Source organism: Marmota flaviventris, chromosome 2 (assembly GCF_047511675.1).
Source record: "Marmota flaviventris isolate mMarFla1 chromosome 2, mMarFla1.hap1, whole genome shotgun sequence".
NCBI classification, from domain to species: domain Eukaryota; kingdom Metazoa; phylum Chordata; class Mammalia; order Rodentia; family Sciuridae; genus Marmota; species Marmota flaviventris.
Genome location: NC_092499.1, coordinates 83,559,337 through 83,581,409, shown reverse-complemented (window position 1 = coordinate 83,581,409; position 22,073 = coordinate 83,559,337). Strand labels below are relative to the sequence as shown.

General features: G+C 39.3%; 1 protein-coding gene across 3 annotated transcripts in view; it reads right to left on the bottom strand.

Annotated features, from left to right (window-relative positions):
• Positions 1–22,073, bottom strand: part of Fmn1 (formin 1) — a 370,333-nt gene that overhangs the window by 268,162 nt on the left and 80,098 nt on the right. The window contains exons 2-3 of one of the 3 annotated variants that reach the window (XM_027926187.2): positions 20,835–21,010; positions 3,719–3,836 (exon numbers count right to left, since the gene is read on the bottom strand). The exons of 1 other annotated variant lie outside the window; for it this stretch is intronic. In XM_027926187.2, coding sequence (XP_027781988.2) covers positions 3,719–3,836; positions 20,835–21,010 — 294 coding nt within the window. Of the gene's footprint in view, positions 1–3,718; positions 3,837–5,273; positions 6,651–20,834; positions 21,011–22,073 lie in introns of those variants that run through there. One more of the 3 variants, XM_027926189.2, reaches the window with a different exon arrangement.

Here is a 22,073-nt window from a genome sequence, read left to right as displayed (position 1 = left end):
AAATTAAACCTCTATCTCTCACCCTCATAAAAATCAACTAAAAGTGGATCAAAGACTTAGGCACTCAAACAGAGACCCTGCACCCAAAAGAAGAAAATATAGGCCCAAATCTTCACCACGTTGGCCTAGGATCTGACTTCCTTAACAAGATTCCTAAAGTGCAAGAAGTAAAATCAAGAATCAATAAATGGGATGGATTCAAATTAAAAAGCTTCTTCTCAGCAAAGGAAATAATCAATAACTTGAGGAGAAAATCTTTATCACATGCACCTCTGATAAAGCATTAATCTCTAGGATATATAAGGAACTCAAAGACTTAACACCAAAAAAAACAAATAACCCAATCAACAAATGGGCTAAGGAACTAACAGACACTTCAACAGAAGAAGAAATACAATCTATCAACAAATATATGAAAACGTGTTCAATATCTCTAGCAATTAGAGAAATGCAAATCCAAACTACTTTAAGATTTAATCTCACTCTTGTCAGAATGGCAATCATCAAGAATACAGGAACAATAAATGGAGGTGAGGATGCGGGGGGAAAAGGTACACTCATACATTGCTGGTAGGACTTGCAAATTGGTGCAACCACTATGGAAAGATTCCTTAGAAAACTGGGAATAGAACCACCATTTGACCCAGCTATCCCACTTCTCACTTTATACCCAAAGGACTTAAAATCAGCATACTTCAGTAACACAGCCATATCAATGTTTATAGCAGCTCAATTCACAATAGCTAAACTATTGAACCAACCTAGGTGTCCTTCAATAGATTAATGGATAAAGAAAGTGTGATATACATCCTCAATGGAATATTACTCACTTTAAAGAAGAGTGAAATTATGGCATTTGCCAGTATATGGATGGAGTTGCACAATATCATGCTGAGCGAAATAAGCCAATCCTCAAAAAACAAAGACCAAATATTTTCTATAATATGTGGATGCTAATTCACAATATGGCAGCGGGCACTAGAGAAAAATAGTGTTACCTTAGATTAGGTAGAGGGAAGTAATGGGAGGGAAGGGGAGAGAATGTATGGATAAGAAAGATAGTAGAATGAAACAGACATTATCCTTTATGTAGATATGTGACTGCATGACCAATATGATTCTACAACTCGTACATTCAGAAAAATGAGAAATTATATCCCATCTATGTATATCATAGTACATAAATGAATTCTACTGTCATGTCTAACTAATTAAAACAAATTAAAAATTAATTTAAAAAATTGTGGTATTTATTTCCTTTTCTACTCAACAAATGCCCATTATCACAAGCAAGACTGCCACACTGTTTGGGACAAAACTGTAAAAGACTAAAACCAACAACATAAAGTAGGAATGAGAGCTCATGGTATCCTGAATTTTTGTTTTGTTTTGTTTTACACAATACCTTTTGTTTTCATGTGGTGCTGAGGATCAAACCCAGTGCCTCACATATGTCAGGCAAGTGCTCTACTACTGAGCTACAACTACAACGCCTGGGTTTTGTTTTTATTAGAGAAACCTTGGTACATCACATTGTGCCACATGATGACAAAAAAGAATGTGGCAGGTGCTTCAATATTGTACTCATAATAGTCCAAGTCTAGAAAACCATAGATGTGCAGGCCAGCTGAAATGGCTATGTATACTTTCATTGAAGATATTGGAACTTTTCATTCTATACAAGAAGCACTACAGAAAACTAAAATGCTAAGAATCACAAGTCTGCAGTTGTTACTTACAGTAGAGGTTAGAAATGACTTGAAGATTCACCTGCCAGTATGCTCTCAAGCACTACAGATATTTGATATTAAGAGAAAAACCTACTGAACCACCCAGATATTGATCCACTTACAAAAAATATTTTTCTATAACTATGTATAATGATCTTAGTATACACATCTACGTAAGACAACCAACAAAATGTAAGTCATATACAGTGTAGAGATGAAAAGAAAGGCTTCCTTTACCCTCTAAAGGGTCACTAGAATGAACTGACAGTAAATGGATGAGATGGGAGAAAAGCACAGTCTTACCGTGCACGTGACAGCAATGAGCCCACAGCCCAGCAGGTTCTGAAGCCTATGCATTTTTATTTCATAGGGGGAGGGGAAATGGGAAATTTAGTCAAGTTTTAGAGGAATAGTACATGATTTCTAGGGACCTCTGAGAGCCTGAGAAAACATCTGGTAGATTGGGACAAAGTCATTGGGTCCCTAGAGTAGGTAAAGAATTGCAAATGATCCTCTTTACAAAAGAATCTTAGTTCACATATTGCCATACTAGTGTCTGTTGTGCTCCGCTGCCTTTCAATGGATGTGTAACTGATGTGATTCTGCAATCTGTGTATGGGGTGAAGGTGGGAGTTCATAACCCACTTGAATCAAAGTGTGGAATATGATATGTCAAGAAATTTGTAATGTTTTGAACAACCAACAATAAAAAATTTAAAAAAATAAAATTAAAAAATTAAAAAAAAAAAAAAAAAGAATCTTAGTTCCCTCCCCACACCAATACTGACTGGGGTTGAAATAGAAGACAATGGTGTTTAGCAAAAGTCCACCTAGGTATGTTAACAGTCTTTGGTCTTTTTTCCTGCCATATGAGTTTAGTTAAAAGAAAACTCAGCAAAAACCCCCGAGGTGATTGCTTTCTTCCTTAGTGGATACAGACTTTAAACAGATAAGGAGGTATCACAGTAACATCTCTTCTAGCATCTGCTGATTTTTGTTGTTGTTGTTATTGTTGTTTTGGGAGGGGGGTGTACTAGGGACTGAACCCCATGGTGCTTACCCATAGAGCTACACTCCAGCCCCTTTTCTTATTTTTTATTTTGATATTTTTGAGACAGGACCTCGCTAAGTTGCTTAAGGCCTCACTAAGTCGCTGAGGTTAGCCTCAAGTTTGTGATCCTCCTGCCTCAGCCTCTCAAGTCACTGTGCCTAGTGCATCTGCTACTTTTTAAGTTCCTTTAAAGTAAAATTACAGTGTACCAGGGCACCACATTTTGGAGTGACAGTCCCTGGACTCCTTCAATAGGTAATCCCCAAGTATCAGGAAGAAGGCAAAGAGGTTTCATCAGAGATACACACACACTGGATGGATATATTAAAACATATCCATCCGTAACTCTTCAGATAAAGAATAAAAATATCTAGATCCTATTCCATTTAAATAGACCCAAGAAAATTTCCTGGGAAGTTTTCCAGAGAGTTAGATTGCTTTAAAATTGGCCATGCATTAAATAAATCTTTGTTTAACGAAAGTGAACTAGTAACTGATACGGTATCTGTACATTCACTCTGCACAAGGTGCCTTTATCTCAAAAGCATTACTCAGAGACAAACAAGAAATCAGATTACAGCTCTGGAGAACCATACTCTGCATCTTCCAACAACACTGCCCACTCATACATTATATGAGCACCAGCCACCTGCTGCTTCCCAAGGAATGTGCAATCTACCTTCTCCATTCACTCCCCAAAGACTCTCCTACTTGACACACGTGCCCCCTTTCCATTCATTCCACAGCATTCACCTTTCATCTCACTAGCAGAAAATGTGCAAAGAGGTTTTCTTTAACAGCAGAACCAAAGAGAAGCATTCAGCATTACATTTTATAATGAAACAAAACCCCAAATCCTGAGAGTCTACTGAACTAGTGCTAAAAGCTATTGTAGGAAGAGATTTGTTCCTGGGTGCCTGACTTCCTTTCACATTACCTGCTTCAGTGTACTTCAGTCCCACTTTTTCTTCTGTATCTTTTGTCTTTGGGGGTGGCCAGACAGCTTGGAGTCTGCCAGGAGTCCTGTCGTCCTGCTCTGTAGGGCTCTGGTCAGGCTGTTGAAAAGTAGGCAAAAAAAAAAAAAATCAGTAAAATGAAATGTGGCCAGAGCCCATTAATTATTGAAAACAAACATGCTAACACTAATTCTAATATTAATTTTAATGGCCAGATGCACACTGCTCTCATTCATTACAGTCGAGACATCCTACTAAGGTACAACTCTTTTCCAGAAGTAAAAATGATCAGTTGGGGTGAAAATTAAAAACCAACCAAAAAGACTTAAGGCCAAGTACTACACAACCCTTATTATCTTTTTTTATGGCTATTTTTTAAAAGCACAAATAAACTTTGAGTTGAAGAAACAGACACAAATGTACTGTATTTTAGTACATTTATAGGACTGTTTACAATCATATTCCAAACAACTCCAGGACTAATAAGGATTAATTTTGCATTTTCCATGAACATTAGCACAGGCCAAGATACGCTTCTTTATGTATTCCACACTGCTTAATTCTTTCTTTCCTATTAAAAAAATGAATGAGATTGCCTTCACATTCAAGTTATTTTTATAGGAATTGATTTTTACATCTATAAGAATGCTATTTTTTGTTTAGTTTCTAACCACAATCTGAGAACATTTTTCTAATGACTTGAATTTTTGATTCAAAAGAGCATAGTAAATATACAGGAGGGAGTGGTAATCACATTCTGAATTGATCTTAAGCAATAAATTCTATTAATCGTTTTTATGAACATTTAATATCCACCAGACAGGTGCTTCCTAGTCTTTATACATACATTATCTGAAGTTTTTTTTCTTTGAATAACTGTTTTCATGAATTAGATACATTTTATGCAGAGCTTAATTTAATCTTCATGATAACCACATAAAGTAAGGGTTATTTTCCTTATTTTGCACATAAGGAGGTTGAGACTCAGAAATTATCAGGGTCATCCAGCCCGTAAATGGCAGAGTTAGAATTAAAACCCGGTTCTCACTCTAAATTCAGTGCTCAATCAGGAAGCCCCATAGCCAAATGGAACATTTCAATTACATCAGAAACACATATTTTGCTAAATGGCAGACTTTCAAAGGAAATCATAGTTTTCACAGAGGGGTAATTAAGCAGTGAGGAAATCCCTATAAACGCAGGCTATACCTCCATATGCATCGCTTCCCATGATGCTAAATCTTTATAAGTATTTACTATTGATGTTTAAACTCAGAGCAAGGGTTTCCCCCTTCCTACTCACACATCTCTACATATATTCCTCTTATTACACTCCAAGAAATATGCGAAAGAAAGAAAAGCACTCCTCTCCAACTCAATACTCTTTACAAGGATGATTTGATTTCATTAAAATCATTTTTCACCCACGCAAGAAAACTAACGATAGGCAACTGGAATTCACTTTGTCGGCAAACCTGAAAACAAATAATGTGGCATCACGTTTTATGATAAAATGCAAAACCAAACTCTACATACGCTTTTGGAATCAGACGGGCTGTCTGCTGGTTTGGACTTGGACCGTTCAAACACAGCTCTTAGTGACTCCTTTTCATGTTTCATCTTGCGCTTGAGAGCTTCCAGCTCAGAGGTGTCAGCCGTAGTCCCCTTTTTGGGGGGACGGATGAATAAGGCTTTAAAGGCCTCCAGAGCAGTCTCTGGTGGTTTTGGCTTGACCTCGCCACTCTGGGTTTGGACATCTTCAGAGTCCCTCTGGCTCTCCTGATCAGCACTACAGCCCATATCTCCTCCCCCAGGCGACTTGGGGTCTGCTCCCTTCAGTTCAGTTTTGGGCATGTCAATGTTGAGTAGCTGAGAGAGCTGCTCCAGGAGAGTGGGAGTGGCCTTCGGATCACTTGCTCTCTCCCTGCTCTTCACAGTCTGTGGCCCTGTCTGCACCAGAGACTTCTGAACAGGCTGGGTCAACTTGAGCAAAGCCAGGTCCCCATCCTTTGGTTTAATTTCAGTGATGGTCTCCTCTCCTTCTGCTGTGGCTCCTTTCTTCAGTACACGAAGCCCACTGAAAAAAGCTGGAAGCTGGAACGACTTCTCTCCAGGGACTTCTCCTTTGAGAGAGACACTTGCAGTGACATCAGCGCTCGAGTTTTTGCCTGTTGCTACAGGTGGGACTTGGGACCCTTCTTCTCCAGCCTGGCCTTGGCTGGGGCTATGCTCTGTCTGAAGGCCATCATCGCCAGGTTCCAATTTGCTGCTTATTTCAGATGGACTCCTTTGAGGATTTTCTGCACAGAGCTCTGCATCATCCATTTCCCCAGTGCTAGCATTTTCTCTAGAACCTCCTGGGTTTTCTTTGGGCTCCTGAGATGGCTCAGATAAGTTAACACTAAAGGACTTTGGGTCATTGGTGCTGCTTCCCTCTTCTGGCTCTTGGCCTCCATCATCAGAGTCAGAATCACTGGTGGTATGCACAAGGGTCCCACGGACACAGATGACATCATCTCTGCCCACATTCAAAGTAGCAAGTGGAAGAAGCTCTTGACCACGGAGAGAACTCCCTGCTTCTGCTTTTCCCTGACTTCCCTCCGATTCTCTCTCCACGCTTTCAGTCTTCCCTTCATTTCTTAGATCAGGTGGCACCTGAGCCTCTGCCTCCAGCTCATCTGAGCCTTTGCTGGGATCATCCTGCTGAGGTGTGGGATCCACATCTAAACTGCGGAATGCTTTCAGCACAGCATCCTCCTCTTCAGGCTTCACAGATTCCAACTTGTTTGTAAATCCAAAGAGGGATTTCATAGAAAACTTACTCAGGATCGACTGAGCCATTTCAAGTCCAGCTTCGGATTTTTCTGGTTCCGACACATCACTGCCATTTAGAGAGTTCCCAACCTCCTCCATGTCTCCACAGGCCCTTAGAGGAAGCTCTGACTTGTGCTACCCTCGCTGTGCTCTCTCAATTTATCCACTCCATCTGCCCTGAAATTACAGGGCAGGGAGCAACAGGACCCGGGAGGGAGCCAGGCTCTCAGCCGCTCAGAGAATACACTTGGTCTCCCTCGGGTCACTGTGCCCTCCCTTCCGGTTTACTCGATGACGGAGGCGTGCTCCGGGCAACCGTAAAAAGCCTGTGGAGCTCTATGCCCAGGAGCAGCTGAGGCTGCGCACCTTTACTACACGCGGACAGGAGGCTGCTCTTCTTGGACTTCCGTATTTATTCCCCTGGACAAAAGACTTTTTGTCATAGGAAAGTCAGCCTGCCCCGTAGTCCCAGTCAGGACTTCAGGAGGAGCTCCGCCCCAGTGCCTGCGGTTCTCCTGGTTGCATTCAACTTCCTCATTGGTGAGCAAGTTGAGGTTCCTGAAAGTGCTGAGGCGGCAAGCTGATCTTGACAGTCCTTAACCACCCCCTGGAGCAGCCTAAGGGATTCAGAAGTGAATCAGCAGAAAATGTTTGAACTACTCCTCACATGAGCCCTCTTTTCCATCTGGAAAATGATTAGAGGCCTGGGCCCGCCAAGCCAAAACAACAACTACACTAGTAGGGCACCCACATCAACAGCCACTTACCAGCCCTAATCAAAAAGGGAAAAAGTAAAGATCATCTTAAAGTACCCAGAACTTTCAAAGCAGTCAATTTACTGCCCTTGAAGTCTTTTTTTTTTTTTAATGCTTTCTTCCGCTTCTCCGCAGGTTGCATCTGGAATGCAGATTTCAGCTGCCGGCTGGAGTAGGAAAACCAACACTACTGGTTTCAAATTACTGCTGTTTTAGCTCTGCCCTAGCTGCCTGAGTTCTACAAACAGGTACTTAGGAAAGTACGCCCACCACACCCAGTGTCTGTCAACCATTAGGTGGCAGAGTAAACAGCTCAGCAGGAATAATTACTAGCTGCGCTCCTGTGCCAACATCAAGCTTTGACTTCCTGGCTTCCTTAGGAATCCTGGTAGCAGAAGAAGGCAGAGCATCCCTCTCTGCTTTAGTGCTCCAATCACCTAAACAAATCTGGCACACAGCACAATGAAACACATGCTCTGCCTTGTTAGGCAAAGTAATTCATCAAAGATCCCTGAGGATCCACATTCCCCTAGTGGGCAAAACATCTGAAGCCTTTGTTAGGTGTCTACCATAGACCCATTTTGCCTTAAAAAAAAAAAAAAAAAAGACACACAAAACAACCTCTAAACATCAGTTTAATGTAATATCTACCACTCTGTTACATGCTGGGAACCTGGCAACTTAAGGACAGGGGGAAAATTGAAGCACTGTTTCCTAGCTGCCTACCTGCCTCTTGGGGCACCTTCCTGTTGTACCTGAAAGTCTCAATGTTTTTCAAATCTAGTTCAGTGAGCAGACACATAGTGAGCCGCTGGAATGGACAGGGCACTGTGCTGGATTGAGAGAAGAGTCAAACTGGCTTAACGGATATTGCCAACTCTCTTTGAGCAAACCTCCAAGAAGATTGCAGCCAAGTATTAAACACAAACAGCAATTTCTTCTGCAAAACAGAAGCCATAGCAACCCGCAAAATGACAGTCTTGCTTTATCTGAAGTGGGGAATGGCTGCAAGTCACCCTTGGATAACTTGAGTCATATTCTCTAATACTAAAGATAATGCTCATTAATACTGAGAAATTCTGATTGCAACAATGTTTTTTTTCCCAATGTATTCAAAAGGAACCCTCACACAAATTTGAAAAAAAAAAAAGGTACATATCATTATAACCCACCAACACCTATCAGGAAAATAAGAGAACACCTTCTAAACCTTGATTTGATCTTGTGTCTAAATGGGTACTTTCCTCTTTGCATCTGATTCTAACTTATTTGGGGATTATTAACTGAAGTAAAAGTTAAATCAAAAACCACCAGGACACTAGAGGAAAAAAAATCAATGGTGTCATTTAAGTCTCAGCACAAGCTTGCTGTCTAGAGGAAATGCCTATTGATAAAAGTCAGACTTCTGCTTCTTCAAGATTATGAGAAAGAATTATCTCACCAGATCATAGATCATTCTTCTTAAGAGATACATATGCAAAGATGGGTGAGGGGTGGAGACACCACATATACTTGGTGAGAACCTTTCATTTTCTGCAACACAACTAATGACTGATTTCCAGAATAAGTTTCCAGGCCCCTCAACAGACAAAAATAGGACCTAAACTGGAAGGGTGTGTTAGTTCTTCCACACTGTGGAACTGAAATTATAAGGTTCAGCATCCTCTCAATACCCACCAATTTCATGAAAAGTGGAGCAAGTCTTTGGTCCAAGGAAATTTTTCTTTGGCCCTAAGTATGTAAAGTGTTTTGAGGCTCATTTTAAAAGTTAAGAAACCAAGAATTAAAAAATTAAATTAAATAAATAAAACCAAAACCAAAAGAAGGTAACTAACTAAGCTAGTGAATGGGGAATAATGTAAATAAATAATACCTAACATTTGAATATTTACTATGTTCCAAGCTGGTTTTGGTGCTCCACATACATTAACCATTTGATATAAATCTCAACTATATAAAGTCAGTATTATTATTCTCTTCCTGCTAGGAAATTGAGGCACAGAAATATTAAACAGCTTGCACATGTTTAGAGACCCACAGAATGGTAGAACTAGAATCTGAATCCAGACAGACAGGTTCTAGAATCCATATTCTTAACCACTCCTCTACAGCCCAGGGCTGCACTTCCTGCCCTCATAGGATGCCACACACAGCTGAGACTTGAAGTACAGAGGGGCTTCAGTCCAGCTTGTTGTGCAAGATGCACTTCTCTTCCAGGATGACACCAAAGTATAAATGAGTTCATGAAAACTTACCCTGAGGATGCCCATTATGCTATTAGTTCAGAAGAAGTCTAGAGATGCTTCTTAGGGGGAAAAAAATCAAGCAAAAACTCCAGTAACACCTAGCAGGTTTGTTTATTGGCCATAGACAAGATAGAATCTGCTGGAATTGAGCACATCAAGAGCTTTTCCAGCTTCCTCCTACTATTCCCTTCATTTATGAAGCACAACTTCAATTGCAAAGACTCACTCATCCAGTGTCATTAATGAGCACCAATTAGGTCTGGTGTACAGAGATGAAGACACTCCACCCTGCCACCATCATGAAATGTGTAGTTGGGAGGGACATCAGCCAAGAAAGAGGAAATTCTTTGCTCAGAAAAGATAGCCAAGTACTCTATACCCAGGACTCAGTCTGAATAGCAGCAGCTGAGCTGAAACAATTTTGAATGAAAGCAAGCAGTGACCATTTAAATATGAGGAAGAGTGAAGAGCAGAAGCCTGGTAATTCGGAAATCTGAATACTTACTCTTCCAGGCCACTAGTTCTCATGACCAGAAGACATTCTGGGATTTGAAAAGTGTTTCGGACTATAATATTCAAATAAGCAACTCACAAATATGATCTAAGTGGGTTGGTCTTGAAAAATGAGTCTATTTAAAGTTTAAATACTTCCAGGAGTGGAGATAATCACCTTTCTTGGACATTATTTATCTCAGTGTCATATCACATTGTGATAAATACTTGGGAAGCACCTGCTACACAAAACCAGTGGAAGCCAAGACTTTCATTCTTTACAACCCACTATAACCTCAACTGGTTCTCTTTGAGTTGTAATGAGACACATAAACTGTCTAATAGCCACATCGGTGCAAAAGGCCAAATGAAAATGGTCCACCTCAGGCAACTGAGTCAGTATATAGGATAAATAACTAAGCAGGGGCTGGGGATGTGGCTCAAGTGGTAGCGCGCTCGCCTGGCATGCGTGCGGCCCGGGTTCGATCCTCAGCACCACACACAAACAAAGATGTTGTGTCCACCGAAAACTAAAAAATAAATAAATAAATAAAATACGAATTCTCTCTCTCTCTCTCTCTCTCTCTCTCTCTCTCTCTCTCTCTCTCTCTCTCTCTCTCCCTCCTCTCTTTAAAAAAAATATAACTAAGCAGCATTTGATCCACATGATACTCTTCATAACTATTTGTTAGAGAGTTCCTATTTAAAATCTGAACATAGGGGGCTGGGGATGTGGCTCAGTGGCAGAGCCCTTGCCTCGTACATGTGAGGCACTGGGTTTGAGTCTCAGCACCACATAAAAATAAATAAATAAAAATAAAGGTATCATGTCCATCTACAACTAAAAAAAATTTTTTAAATCTGCACATAATATTTGTGGGGATAATGTCCTACCAGTGAACCCTCCTACCATTTCACCATCCTCTCAACTAGATAGAAGCTGGAATTAGTTCTACTTCAGGACAACATATGGGCATCAATCCAGCCAGTGGATACTGTTGAGATAAGACTGAAAGAACTACAACAGAAGGCACATCACCACCTACAGGCTGTAGTGCTTAGCTCTGTGACCTTCACGTATTAAAGAAATCAGCATTAAAAACTATTTTTATATCACTTTGTGCAAGTTGTCCACTGCCTAGAAAGAAAACTTCTGAAGGCCCCCATCCTCTACGGAGCCCTTTCCCATGTTTTTCAAGTTAGATTTGTTTACTCCACAATCTCAAAGAGCCCCCAGAAAGGCAAAGGAGATTGCTTCCACTGTCAGGCTAATTGTCCTGTTTCTCCTTGTCCAGTTTATTTCAAACTCTGGGACTGATTTTAATGATTAATTGCTTCTAACCTCTCAAAATTATTTGAATAGGTTCATGTGGCAATTGCTTGAAACAAGTAGAAAGTGGAATTAGAATTAGTAAGGGTAAATAAGAGTGTAGAAAGTATGTGGGGAGGGGCTGAGGTTGTAGCTCAGCAGTAGAGCGCTGGTCTAGCATGTGCGAGGCCCTGGGTTTGATCCTCAGCACCACATAAAAATAAATAAAATAAAGATATTGTGTCCAGTTATAACTAAAAAATAAATATTAAAAATTTTTTTAAAAAGGGTATGGGGAAAAATTTCAGAGCAAGGGATTGGGTAAAATAAGTACACTATGAATAGGAGGAATAGGATCACGGGTAAAGATGGACTTTTGTTCTTGTTGTTCAGAAATATATTTCAACTTAACGAACGATGTCTGGTATAAAAGGGAAGGGCTGAGGAAATTATGATGTCAGGATTATCCAAAAAAAACCTGTTGAGGGCCGGGGTTGTGGCTCAGTAGTAGAGCGCTTGCCTGGCACGTGTGAGGCCCTGGATTCAATCCTCAGCAACACATAAAAATAAATAAAATAAAGGTTTGTGTCTGTCTACAACTAAAAAATATTTTTTTAAAAAATCTTTTGATTGGTTGAGGTGTCATACAAAAGACATAAAATTATGGAAGAATTTGGGTAGAAATGAATTGTTGGGAAGCTGACTGGGTCTTTAGAAATATTAGAAATCATCTAGCTGGACCTTATTTTAAAGATGAACATAGTTAAAGTCAGGAGAGTGCTGAGCCTGCCGTCCTGTTCAAGTGCAGCATCTCCATGGGGAACGAGGCTTCCCATCTCCCACTCCTCTCATCACGCCACCCTCCAATAGGCCCTGTGATCCTACCCTCTTCCTCAGCAGCATCCTCCACAGGCCCATTTTCCACATCTTTGAAATGGAGAGGACACTCTGCTTCTACTTGATGCACAGGACTGTGATGGGACCAAACCAGTGACCTCCTCAGACTCCTCCTAGTTTTGCAGCACTCCTTCTGCCTTCTTGGCATGGAGTTCCCCACCAACTAACCTAGCCCCTCTGCACAGCCTATCAAAAGCTGCAATTGTTTCTCCTAATTGGTTAAAAAGAAAACAGGCGGCACCTGCTTGTTTCAAGGAATGAATCTCAGTGATTAAGGGTTTTTGTTGTTGTTGTTGTTGTTACTGCTGAATAGTCGATGTAAATATTTCTAAGACTGGTTCCCCCTGACGGTATCAACGTTTCTATGAAAATGGGTTGAGAGCAAACTAGAAGAGTCTAAAAGGGAAGAGGAGAGGCTGGGTATGTTATGAAACTGGGAAAAAAAAGGAGAGCAGAGGGTGTGTGATCATTTAGAGATCAAGAAACAAGGGCACTGGGCAGAGCTAAGAGCACCGTCCTGGGCGCAGATCATGTTCTGCCCCTATAAGAAGCTTGACCATGGGCAAGTTACACAGACACCCTGTGCTGCAGCTTCCTCACCTGGAAACTGAATAATCCCCTACACCTACCCCCGTAAGCTCCCTCCACTGTGTACAAGGACAGTCAGACAAATGCAATGCCTTCCTAGACCACTGCCCCATTGTGCCACAAGTGAACTAAGTCCCAAAGAAAAATCTTCCAAGGCATCCCTCTGGGTGTTTCAGGGCCAGTGCTTTCTGGGTTGGTTTTTTCCATCTGTTTCACCTGAGGAGAGTAATTAGCCTAGCATGGTCTCAGGAGGCACTGCAGAAGGTTACAGAGTTTTCCCTGTTCTTTATATTTCCTGAGCTCCAAGGTGATTTTTTAAGCCACCTCAATCATTTCAGAAAACAAGTAATCCTTGAATTTGGACCTTCTTTTCATTCTTTTCTCAAACCTCAACTGAAGCATACTGATAATGACACTGCCATTCTAGTCCTTTGGGGAAGGGCTGTTCCCAAACAGTGCCTGGCCCGGGAGGAACACAGGTCCTGGACAGCAGAGCACTGACCATTTTCTTTTCCCTTTGTTGTTTGTTTGCATGTCTGTTTTTAGGTCAGTTCCTTAGACTTGAAAGGTGCTGCTTTGTTTTAAATTTCCTCACTCTTACAAATATAAAAAGCAAATTCAAAGTTGTTAATACGTTACTGGTTAGGGTCCCACTGGAAAATATTTCTAAGACTGGACTCCACCAACCAATCTCAAAGGTTCGCTGAAAATGGATTTAGTGTTGATGACAAAATAAAATAATGTTAAAAATAAAAAGAAAGGCTATAACTGAACTTGTGAAGCTAATGGGACAAGGAGCGGTTAAGTGGGAGCTATCTCTCATGGGACAGGTTTCGGAAGGGCTTTGAGCTTTTCAAAAGTGAAGAAAATATTATGATTGGCCCACTTGGATAACGACAATAGAAGGCACAAAGTCTGTGGAGAACGCATCTCATTGTGGTTAAATTGCTCCTTATCAAAGGTAGAGATGAAGACCTGGCATCTAATAAGCTATTTATGCCCATTACTGCCTATAACTCCACTCCTTCTCAATTAGTAAAACTAGACCCCTCTTGGGTCCTGCTATTACTAGTTATTTTTTTACTTTTCTTTCTTAATTTTCTTTTTAAGAGAAAGCTATTCTGGGAGTTAGTTCAAACTCTAAAGATTCAGCTATCATTTAAAAATATTTTTAAATTTAGAGGAGTCAGTAGAAAATTTAGAGAAGGCGGAGACTTAACTAAAACAAAGTAGAGGTGGATGAGGGTAGAATAGGAAGAAAACCAACAATTTTTTAGGATATCATTGTTGTTCTCAGTAAGCATCATGCTAGGTTCTTTAGGTAAGTTTTCTTGCACCCTAGTTCCTTCCATACGTCTATGAGAAAGCTCTCATTAATGCCATTTAGATTAGTGTGGTCCAGTGCAAGGTTCTGCAATAAAGGAAACATATTTCTGTGTCATTCTGTGTGGTAAATACCAACCACAGAGGCCTCCAAGAACTGAAAATGTGGTTAGTATGACTGAGGAACCAAGTTTTTAATTTGACTTAATTAAATAACCACATGTAGCGAGGAGCCACTGCATTAGGCACTACTATAAATTAATACTGAGGTTCAAAGAAGTTAAGTCAATTCTAAGATTACATACTCAGGAATGGCAAAGCCAGGATATGTATAGAATCCCTCTGATTATAAATGTTTGTTATTTTTGTTACAATGAGAAGAAGGAGAAGGAGAAGGAGCCATGATATTTTATAACATTTTTCTTTCCTATTGAATATAGACAGGGATGAAAAACAGATCGTGCAGTTACCCAAGCCAACTGCCTACTGAAGTCAGAAGAAGTTTGTGGAGAGTAGAAAGAGACACAAAGATTGTGAATTCAAAATCAGTAATAATTCCTTGAACTTAATACCCATATAAGAAATCATTTTAAGAGAAAAAAATGTGGAAACAGATATCACTCATTAAGGTTACAAGGAGAAAGAAATGAGGAACTGCCATGGATCCTATTTTTAAACATAGTTAAAGAGAGAGCAGAGAAAAAGTAGTAGAAGAGGCCAAGGCTGTAATTTTGAAATGGGGTGCACTTGGGTTCATTATGAAGTATTCAGTAATGATCATACACTAGCTGTGTCACTTTAGGCAAGAAGGTAAGCTTCTTTAAATTCTTTAAGCCAATGTCCACATGTATAAAATGGAAAAATAATAACTCAGAATTGTTCAAGAATTAAATGTGCTACAATTCCTCATCCACAGATGGCCAGTGTGACTACTCTTACTCTGAAGCAAGTATGGTCGCAGGGATCAGTGGATGGCGAGGAAAAATCCCATTTCCACAGTTTTGAAATGTATTGCCTGTTGGTGCCATTTGGCACACCACTTTAATTGGAGATTTAATAAGACAAATATATATAGCGCTGTGGTCATTTTCAACACTGGAAAAAGTATCATGAAATACTCTAAATTAATGTTCCCAAGAACCAAGGTCATATATTTTCTATAGCTAGAGAGGGAGGTTTATGATATTCATATACAAGACATGTCTGTAGTAGCTGCAGTCCTTAATATAATTTAGAAATAATGATATTAATAAACCAGAATGACTTAATTAAACTCAGAAAAACCCTAAGGGCAACCGACAAATATTTAGGCCATAAAAATTGAAACTTTATGTTAACATAGGCGTGTTCTCTAATGGCCTCTGTTCAACAGCTACTGCAGTTCAAATTCTCAATGGGCCATATGGGATTATAATTTTAACCACAAATTCCCACCCCATCCCCCATCTTGGAGGAGAAAGAGACCAGGGTTTAAAGAGACTATGTGAGAATCACAGTACCCTAAGTCCAATGAACAGAGAAGTGAAACTTTTGGGACAAAAAAAGGAGGTCAAAAACAACCACATGAATTTTAGAGAAACTGAATAAAATATTTCCACAGCAATATGCCATCTTGCTTACATAAAATTCCCATAGAAATTTCTCATTTAAAAAAAATAAAACTCAGTTCTATACTGTGTTCTCTCAGGTTCTGAAAGTATACTACAAAGTTTTCTCTGTGTATACAATCGAGAATCCAAATTTTATATGAACCACTATTTCATGTCAGAATATATAAAGAGGAAATAAGAACAAGGAGTGTTATAAAGATCAAAGAAAAATGAATTTAACAGCTACATTAACCATTAAGTTGGTTCAGTGATTAAGTTTATTGTTCTTTTTGTTTTACAAAGAAATGTGGTATGTTACCAGATTTATCATTACCATGCAATTTGTGGGGAATATACATGTGGATGTCATAGAATTGTGGAAATGGCATGTTGACTAAACTCTGTGCTTGACACAAAAGAGGATTTTTATTGAAGTGTAGTACCAAACCACCACACCAATTCCAAAATTGGAACTAATTTGAGAGAGCAATTAAATTTTATGTGGATTTGGAATCATATCAGCTTGTTTTTTCCAACTGCTTTATTATGACTTCAAGAGACAAGATTTTTTTTAAGAATCCATTAAAAATTCATCAATTGCAATTGTTCTTTTTACCTTGCTAATTTCTTGATCATTTACTGTACCACCGACAGACATATGTCTCTCTCTTTCTCACACTGTCAGACACACACACACACACACACACACACACACTCACAAATATACCCACTCCTTCAAGAAACAAGCAACTTTGATATTTCTGAATTCATTTCACTTGCAGTACTAGCCCCATTTGCCCTGAATATTCTAATCCTAATGATTTGGGCAAGTCAATCCTGTGGCTTTAGTGGGAGGGTGATTCTCATTGGCTTTCAAAAAAGCAATACAAAGATGTGGGCCCTTTCCATGTCATGCGAAGGCACCATATCAGAGAGCAATTTGTTATTGATGTGCTATCTAGTTTACACTGTAGGGATTGCCATTTAAGAGTGAAGGAAAGTAGGTAACTGACATCTGCTTATATCCTCACCTATATGCGACTGGTACATGATGAGGGATATAGTGCCCCGGATTAGCAGCTGCAGTATTTTCACTAGATGAGTTATGTGTGTTAATACTTGTTGTAGTTCTAACTACCTAATTCTGAGCCTGGTCCTCCATCATCATCACTGATGATGGAGTTAACCTCTACCCATTAAATGAATGTCCTTTGTTCTTAAATTAAAAGAAAACAAACAGATAACAACAATAATAACACACACACACATTAAAAAAAAGAAACAGAAGTATCCAAGTAGTGAAGAGATAGAGGGGATTAACATTTAAACACTTTATACTCAGACCTGGGTTCAAGTACTGCTGCTGTCTTCACTGAACCTCTTGTCTGATTTGCACAGTAGACAAAATAATACTGCAGAGAACTGAACCTGACATTAGAAAGTGATCAGTACCTCTAAATTCTTGTTACTGGCTTAGATAATTCAAGGTTGCATGTGGAACTGATGATTATATCCTTCGGTTCATAAAGTGCAACTTATTTGATTCTGATGCTGTGTTTTCCCCAGACAATTAAGCCAATTCACTAAGGAGCATTCACAAATAAAAAGACTGATGATCCTTGTAAACTAGGAACACCAATATGAATTCAAAGTTTGTATATTAACAGCTGGCATGCCAAGTCCTACTTTCAAAGGTTCCTGCAACCAACAAGTAACTCTAATGACTGTTTACCTCCTCTGCTTTTCATAGCTCTGTTTTCAATCTCAGGCTGCACCTGTCCTAGTACCTTTTCTCCCTACCCATATGCCTTATTTTTTTTTTAAGAAAGAGAGAGAGAGAGAGAGAGAGAGAGAGAGAGAGAGAGAATGAATTTTTTAATATTTATTTTTTAGTTTTCAGCGGACACAATATCTTTGTTTGTATGTGGTGCTGGGGATCGGACCCAGGGGAGTGCGCTACCGCTTGAGCCACATCCTCAGCCCCCCATGTGCCTTATTAATAGACATTTTACAAACTATCCTTAAGCACTCCCCTCATGGATGCTTCAGGAAACTGCCCTTGGTGTAATGAGTTTGGTCACTTGGGCTCTTTAGTCTCTCACCACATTCAGTTGCCTGGTTCGAGGTACAATGCAAACTGAGGTGCACAGTTAATGGTAGCTCCTAGTTTGCTGGAACATGGAAACTTCACTTTAAGGCTAAGTTCTTCATTTTTATGCTCCAAATGGCTCTCTGGGATGACTGAGGTGGTATCATACATAGATGCTGTCCTAGAGCAACTCATACATTTGGTGCTTTTGAACGTTGTCCCAAAAGTGATACGCAGGGTTGGTAGATTTAGTCAACAAAATGCAGGACACACAATTAAATTTGAATTTCAGACATGAATTGTTTTTTAGTATAAGGCTATTCTATAACAATATTTGGTAATCGCATAATACAAAAGTGGAGGTGACAGACCATAGGGTACAGTCCTCTAGAGCTTTGTCATTTGCTCAGGATGGTCTGCAAATATGCTGAAGGAGCACTACAGGATAATCAGCCTGCAGAGCCTCTCCTCACAGCAACTTCCACAGCCACAAGACCACAGTGCTGGTTGCTTAGGAATTGAAATACACACTGGCTGTTTGGTATGGTGACATAAGAAGACATATGGATCTGGCCTTCATCTTTGGTGTCTGGCCAGAGCTCTTAAAATTATTTTATGTGATAAGTGATAGGAGCATCTTTTGTAATAATATTTGGGTTTTGGCCCCAGCTCCTAAAACAGCTCAGGAGTGATATAAGTGAAAGGAGTAAGTCCCTTTTAATGACACCTGAGTTTATATTAATGAGGGGATTTTTGGAAAGCCTCTAAGGATAGGAGATTGGCTTCCAGGGAAACTAACTATGTGACTGGAGGACTAGAGGTTGCAGCCTCACCTCTGACCTCCAGGGAAGGTAAAGGGGCTGAGGTTGAGTTCATCACCAATAGCCAATTACTTGACCAATCATGCCTCTACAGAAAAAAAAAAATGGAAGGAGTTCTGTCTCCACAGGGACCCTTCCAGACCTCACCTGTGTGTCTCTTCTCCCTGAAATTCATTTTTATTCTTTAAAAATATCATTTATAATAGATAGGTCATGGTAAGTAAACAAAGTCCAAGTGTTAACAATGCTGATCTAGATAATAATCCAAAGAAACTACTCCCTCCAATTTTTAAAAATTATAACTAATGGAAAACTAAGAAACATACATGCTCATTTATTTTTATTGTATATTAAACAAACTTACATATTTAGCATATAAAGACATGTATACATGTATTACACATGCATTGTATATGTATAGATAATGCATACTTACAATATGTGATATATGACATATATAATAATAGGCTTTTTATGTAGTGATATGTATCAAAAGCCTAAAAATATTTATACAAAATCATTTGCCTCCAGAAATTTATTATAAGGAAATAGTTTAAACATTGAAGAAAGTGTGGTTATAGTATTTGTTTCCAAACAGTAGTACTACTCTAGAATTAGAAACAACTTCAACGTCCAATAATGAAAAACATGATTAAATTTTGGCATACCATTAAGTGGAATATTATTCAATCACTTAAATAACATCTATAAAGATGTTATAAATCATGGGTAGGCAATGTAAAAGTAACTGGTTATAAAATAAAAAAGGTTATAAAATAGTAGACTTATATTTAAAAAAAAGCTTCATTGAAAATACATCATCCAAATATATCAAATTTTCAGCTATGGAGACTATGGGTTAATTTCTTTTTTCTAATGTATGTACATGTTTCTAATTGTCTATAAGGATTGTGTATGATTTTTAGAATTGTAAGAAATTTAGTAAAGTTAAAAAATAATTTCATTCACAAGTATAAAAACTAGGAATACAACAAATAAGAAAAAGAAAGTAGCCTTTATGAATTCCAAGGCCTCCTTCCCTTTGTCATCTGCTCAATTTAAAGTAATTCACCAACAGATGTCACTGTTACACTTCTTTCTTTAAACACATCTCAAGATATACTTTTCAGGCAGGGAGGACAAAGACAAGACTTTACAAATCCCCATCACCTGAAGAACTATCAATCTGTTATCTTCCAGCTTTATTCTAAACATCTGGTTATAAAAATTAATATCAACTGCTTTTCTAAAATAATGTGCAGTGACTATGGTTTTATGGTTATGAAAAATATAAGGTTCTCCTACTCACTGGTTACCACCTACATGATGCACCTAACCCATGAATTTGAAAACCCATGTTGCTGCCTATGTGATCATAAGTCTAACCCGTGCGCATCCTTGCATAGTTCCAGGTTGGAAAGTAATAAACCCGAGTACAAGATTATCAGCAGGGCGTTTACTGCTGTTAGCAGAGAAAGAAAAACTAAAATGCTTCTTGGATTCCCAGTGCTCAACCCCTCTGCCGCAGGAAACTGGGTTGGGGAAAGGAAAGTGGTGAGAACCATGGCAGTCTGGTCTATCCTATCAGGCCATCTAAATGTGGAAGTAGCTAAACCCCGGCCCAATGCTTTGTATTAGGGAGTCAATGCTTCTGTGTCAATGAACATACAAGTGAATGAGAAAGGAGAAGGCTATGTTTTTTAAATGGGTCATCCTGTATTCGACAGATTTCCTGCCAACCTGTTCACCTGTTATTTGAGCAGCTGGAGAGAAAGAAAGGTTTATAGATGTGCGGGAAGACAGGCTACTTGGGTTTCACTGGAGAATGCAGGGCATACCAGTCAGCTGTCATGTGTTATTCATAAATTTTTAGTAAAATGATATTAAATGACCATCAGCAAATAAATTTTCCCACAATGAAGTTTAGGCAGCAAAGCTAATGTGAATACTCTGAAAAAACATTCGGTTAAGTTATAAACATAGTCACTTTCTAGTGTACACATTTCAGATCACCAAGATACAACTTGCTTTTCTACAACCCAGTGATTCATCAAAATACTGGTCCACACACAAAATGCAGCTTTGAGAGCTTTATATGCAAAATTAATATTAAATGCATATTAGGTGAACTTGTGTTGACCACAAAGAACCACAACACAAAGATTTCTACTTACATTGAGATCCAAGTGCAATTCGCTTCTGTTTGACTTCTCTCTTTCCTCGTGAAGAAGGAATGGACAGGGTGGGCCTGCTCTGTAGCCCAGGACCCATGCACTTCCATCCCTGGAGGGAAGGTCTTTAGTTGTCTGCTCATTGAAGCAGTCCCAAGAAAAGCTCTCGGAGGAGATACCTAAACAAACAGAGAAGATGATCATTGACACAGCCTCTGAAATGAAATGGGGAACTCCTATCCATCCTTCCATATTTGGGGAACTTCTACAAGGGCCTTTTCAGACTCTCTCTCTCTTCTCTTTCTAATTTTAGAATTTGCTGTCCTCCAAAAGTGCTTCTACCAATTACTCTTTCTGGATAACACCAACAGAAAGTTAAAACATATGCCCTCACCACAACTTAAAAGGATAAATCTATTAGCTGTACTCTATGCTTACCAACCTGGGCTTCATGATTCATGCTAGGTCAGAATGAAATCAGGAGGAGATGCTGTTAACAGAAATCAGAAGGCCTGGGCTGTTGGCTTTACTACTAATTGGTGTCACCTGAACCAAGTCACTAGTGCATCTGTTCTTCAGGAGCAGGAACTGTGCCTTGCTCATTTATGTTTCTGGGGACAGAATCATCATGCATGGTTTGTTGAAAGAGTGAGGGCTGTATGAGTAACCTGTTTGGGACTCACTTCAGTTGTCTCTCAAATTGAGGGTACTAAGTTGGCTCATTCTCACCAAAACTGTCGGAGTGATAATAGCACCAGGCATTGTTCTTAGCCCTGTTCTTCAATTTTTAAAATAACCTATAGTTACATATCATTAGTATTACCATTTTAGATGGGGAAACTGAAGCACAAAGAAGTTAAACAATGGGCTCCAGATCATAAAATCAGTAAATGGTGAAGCTAGGATTTGAACCCAGGCCATTAAACACTAGAGGACATGCTCTTAGTGACTACACTACATGGCCTCTGACTGACATTCTCAAGTTGGCAACGTCTGTTCTGCACTAGAAGGACTTTGTGGTCAGAAAAGCCACATGCTGTATCCCTTGGAGAGCAGGATTCATGTTTGCATACTGAAGACCTTGAGAAGTCCTTTGGTAAAGAAACATAACTCTGTATAACAAGGTTTTCCAAACTTATTTGGCCACAGGATTCATTTAAAGGGACATCTGCATAATATGTTGCAGACCATTTGTATTTTACTGGAACACCGTTGGGAGAACATTAGATTAGATCAGATCAT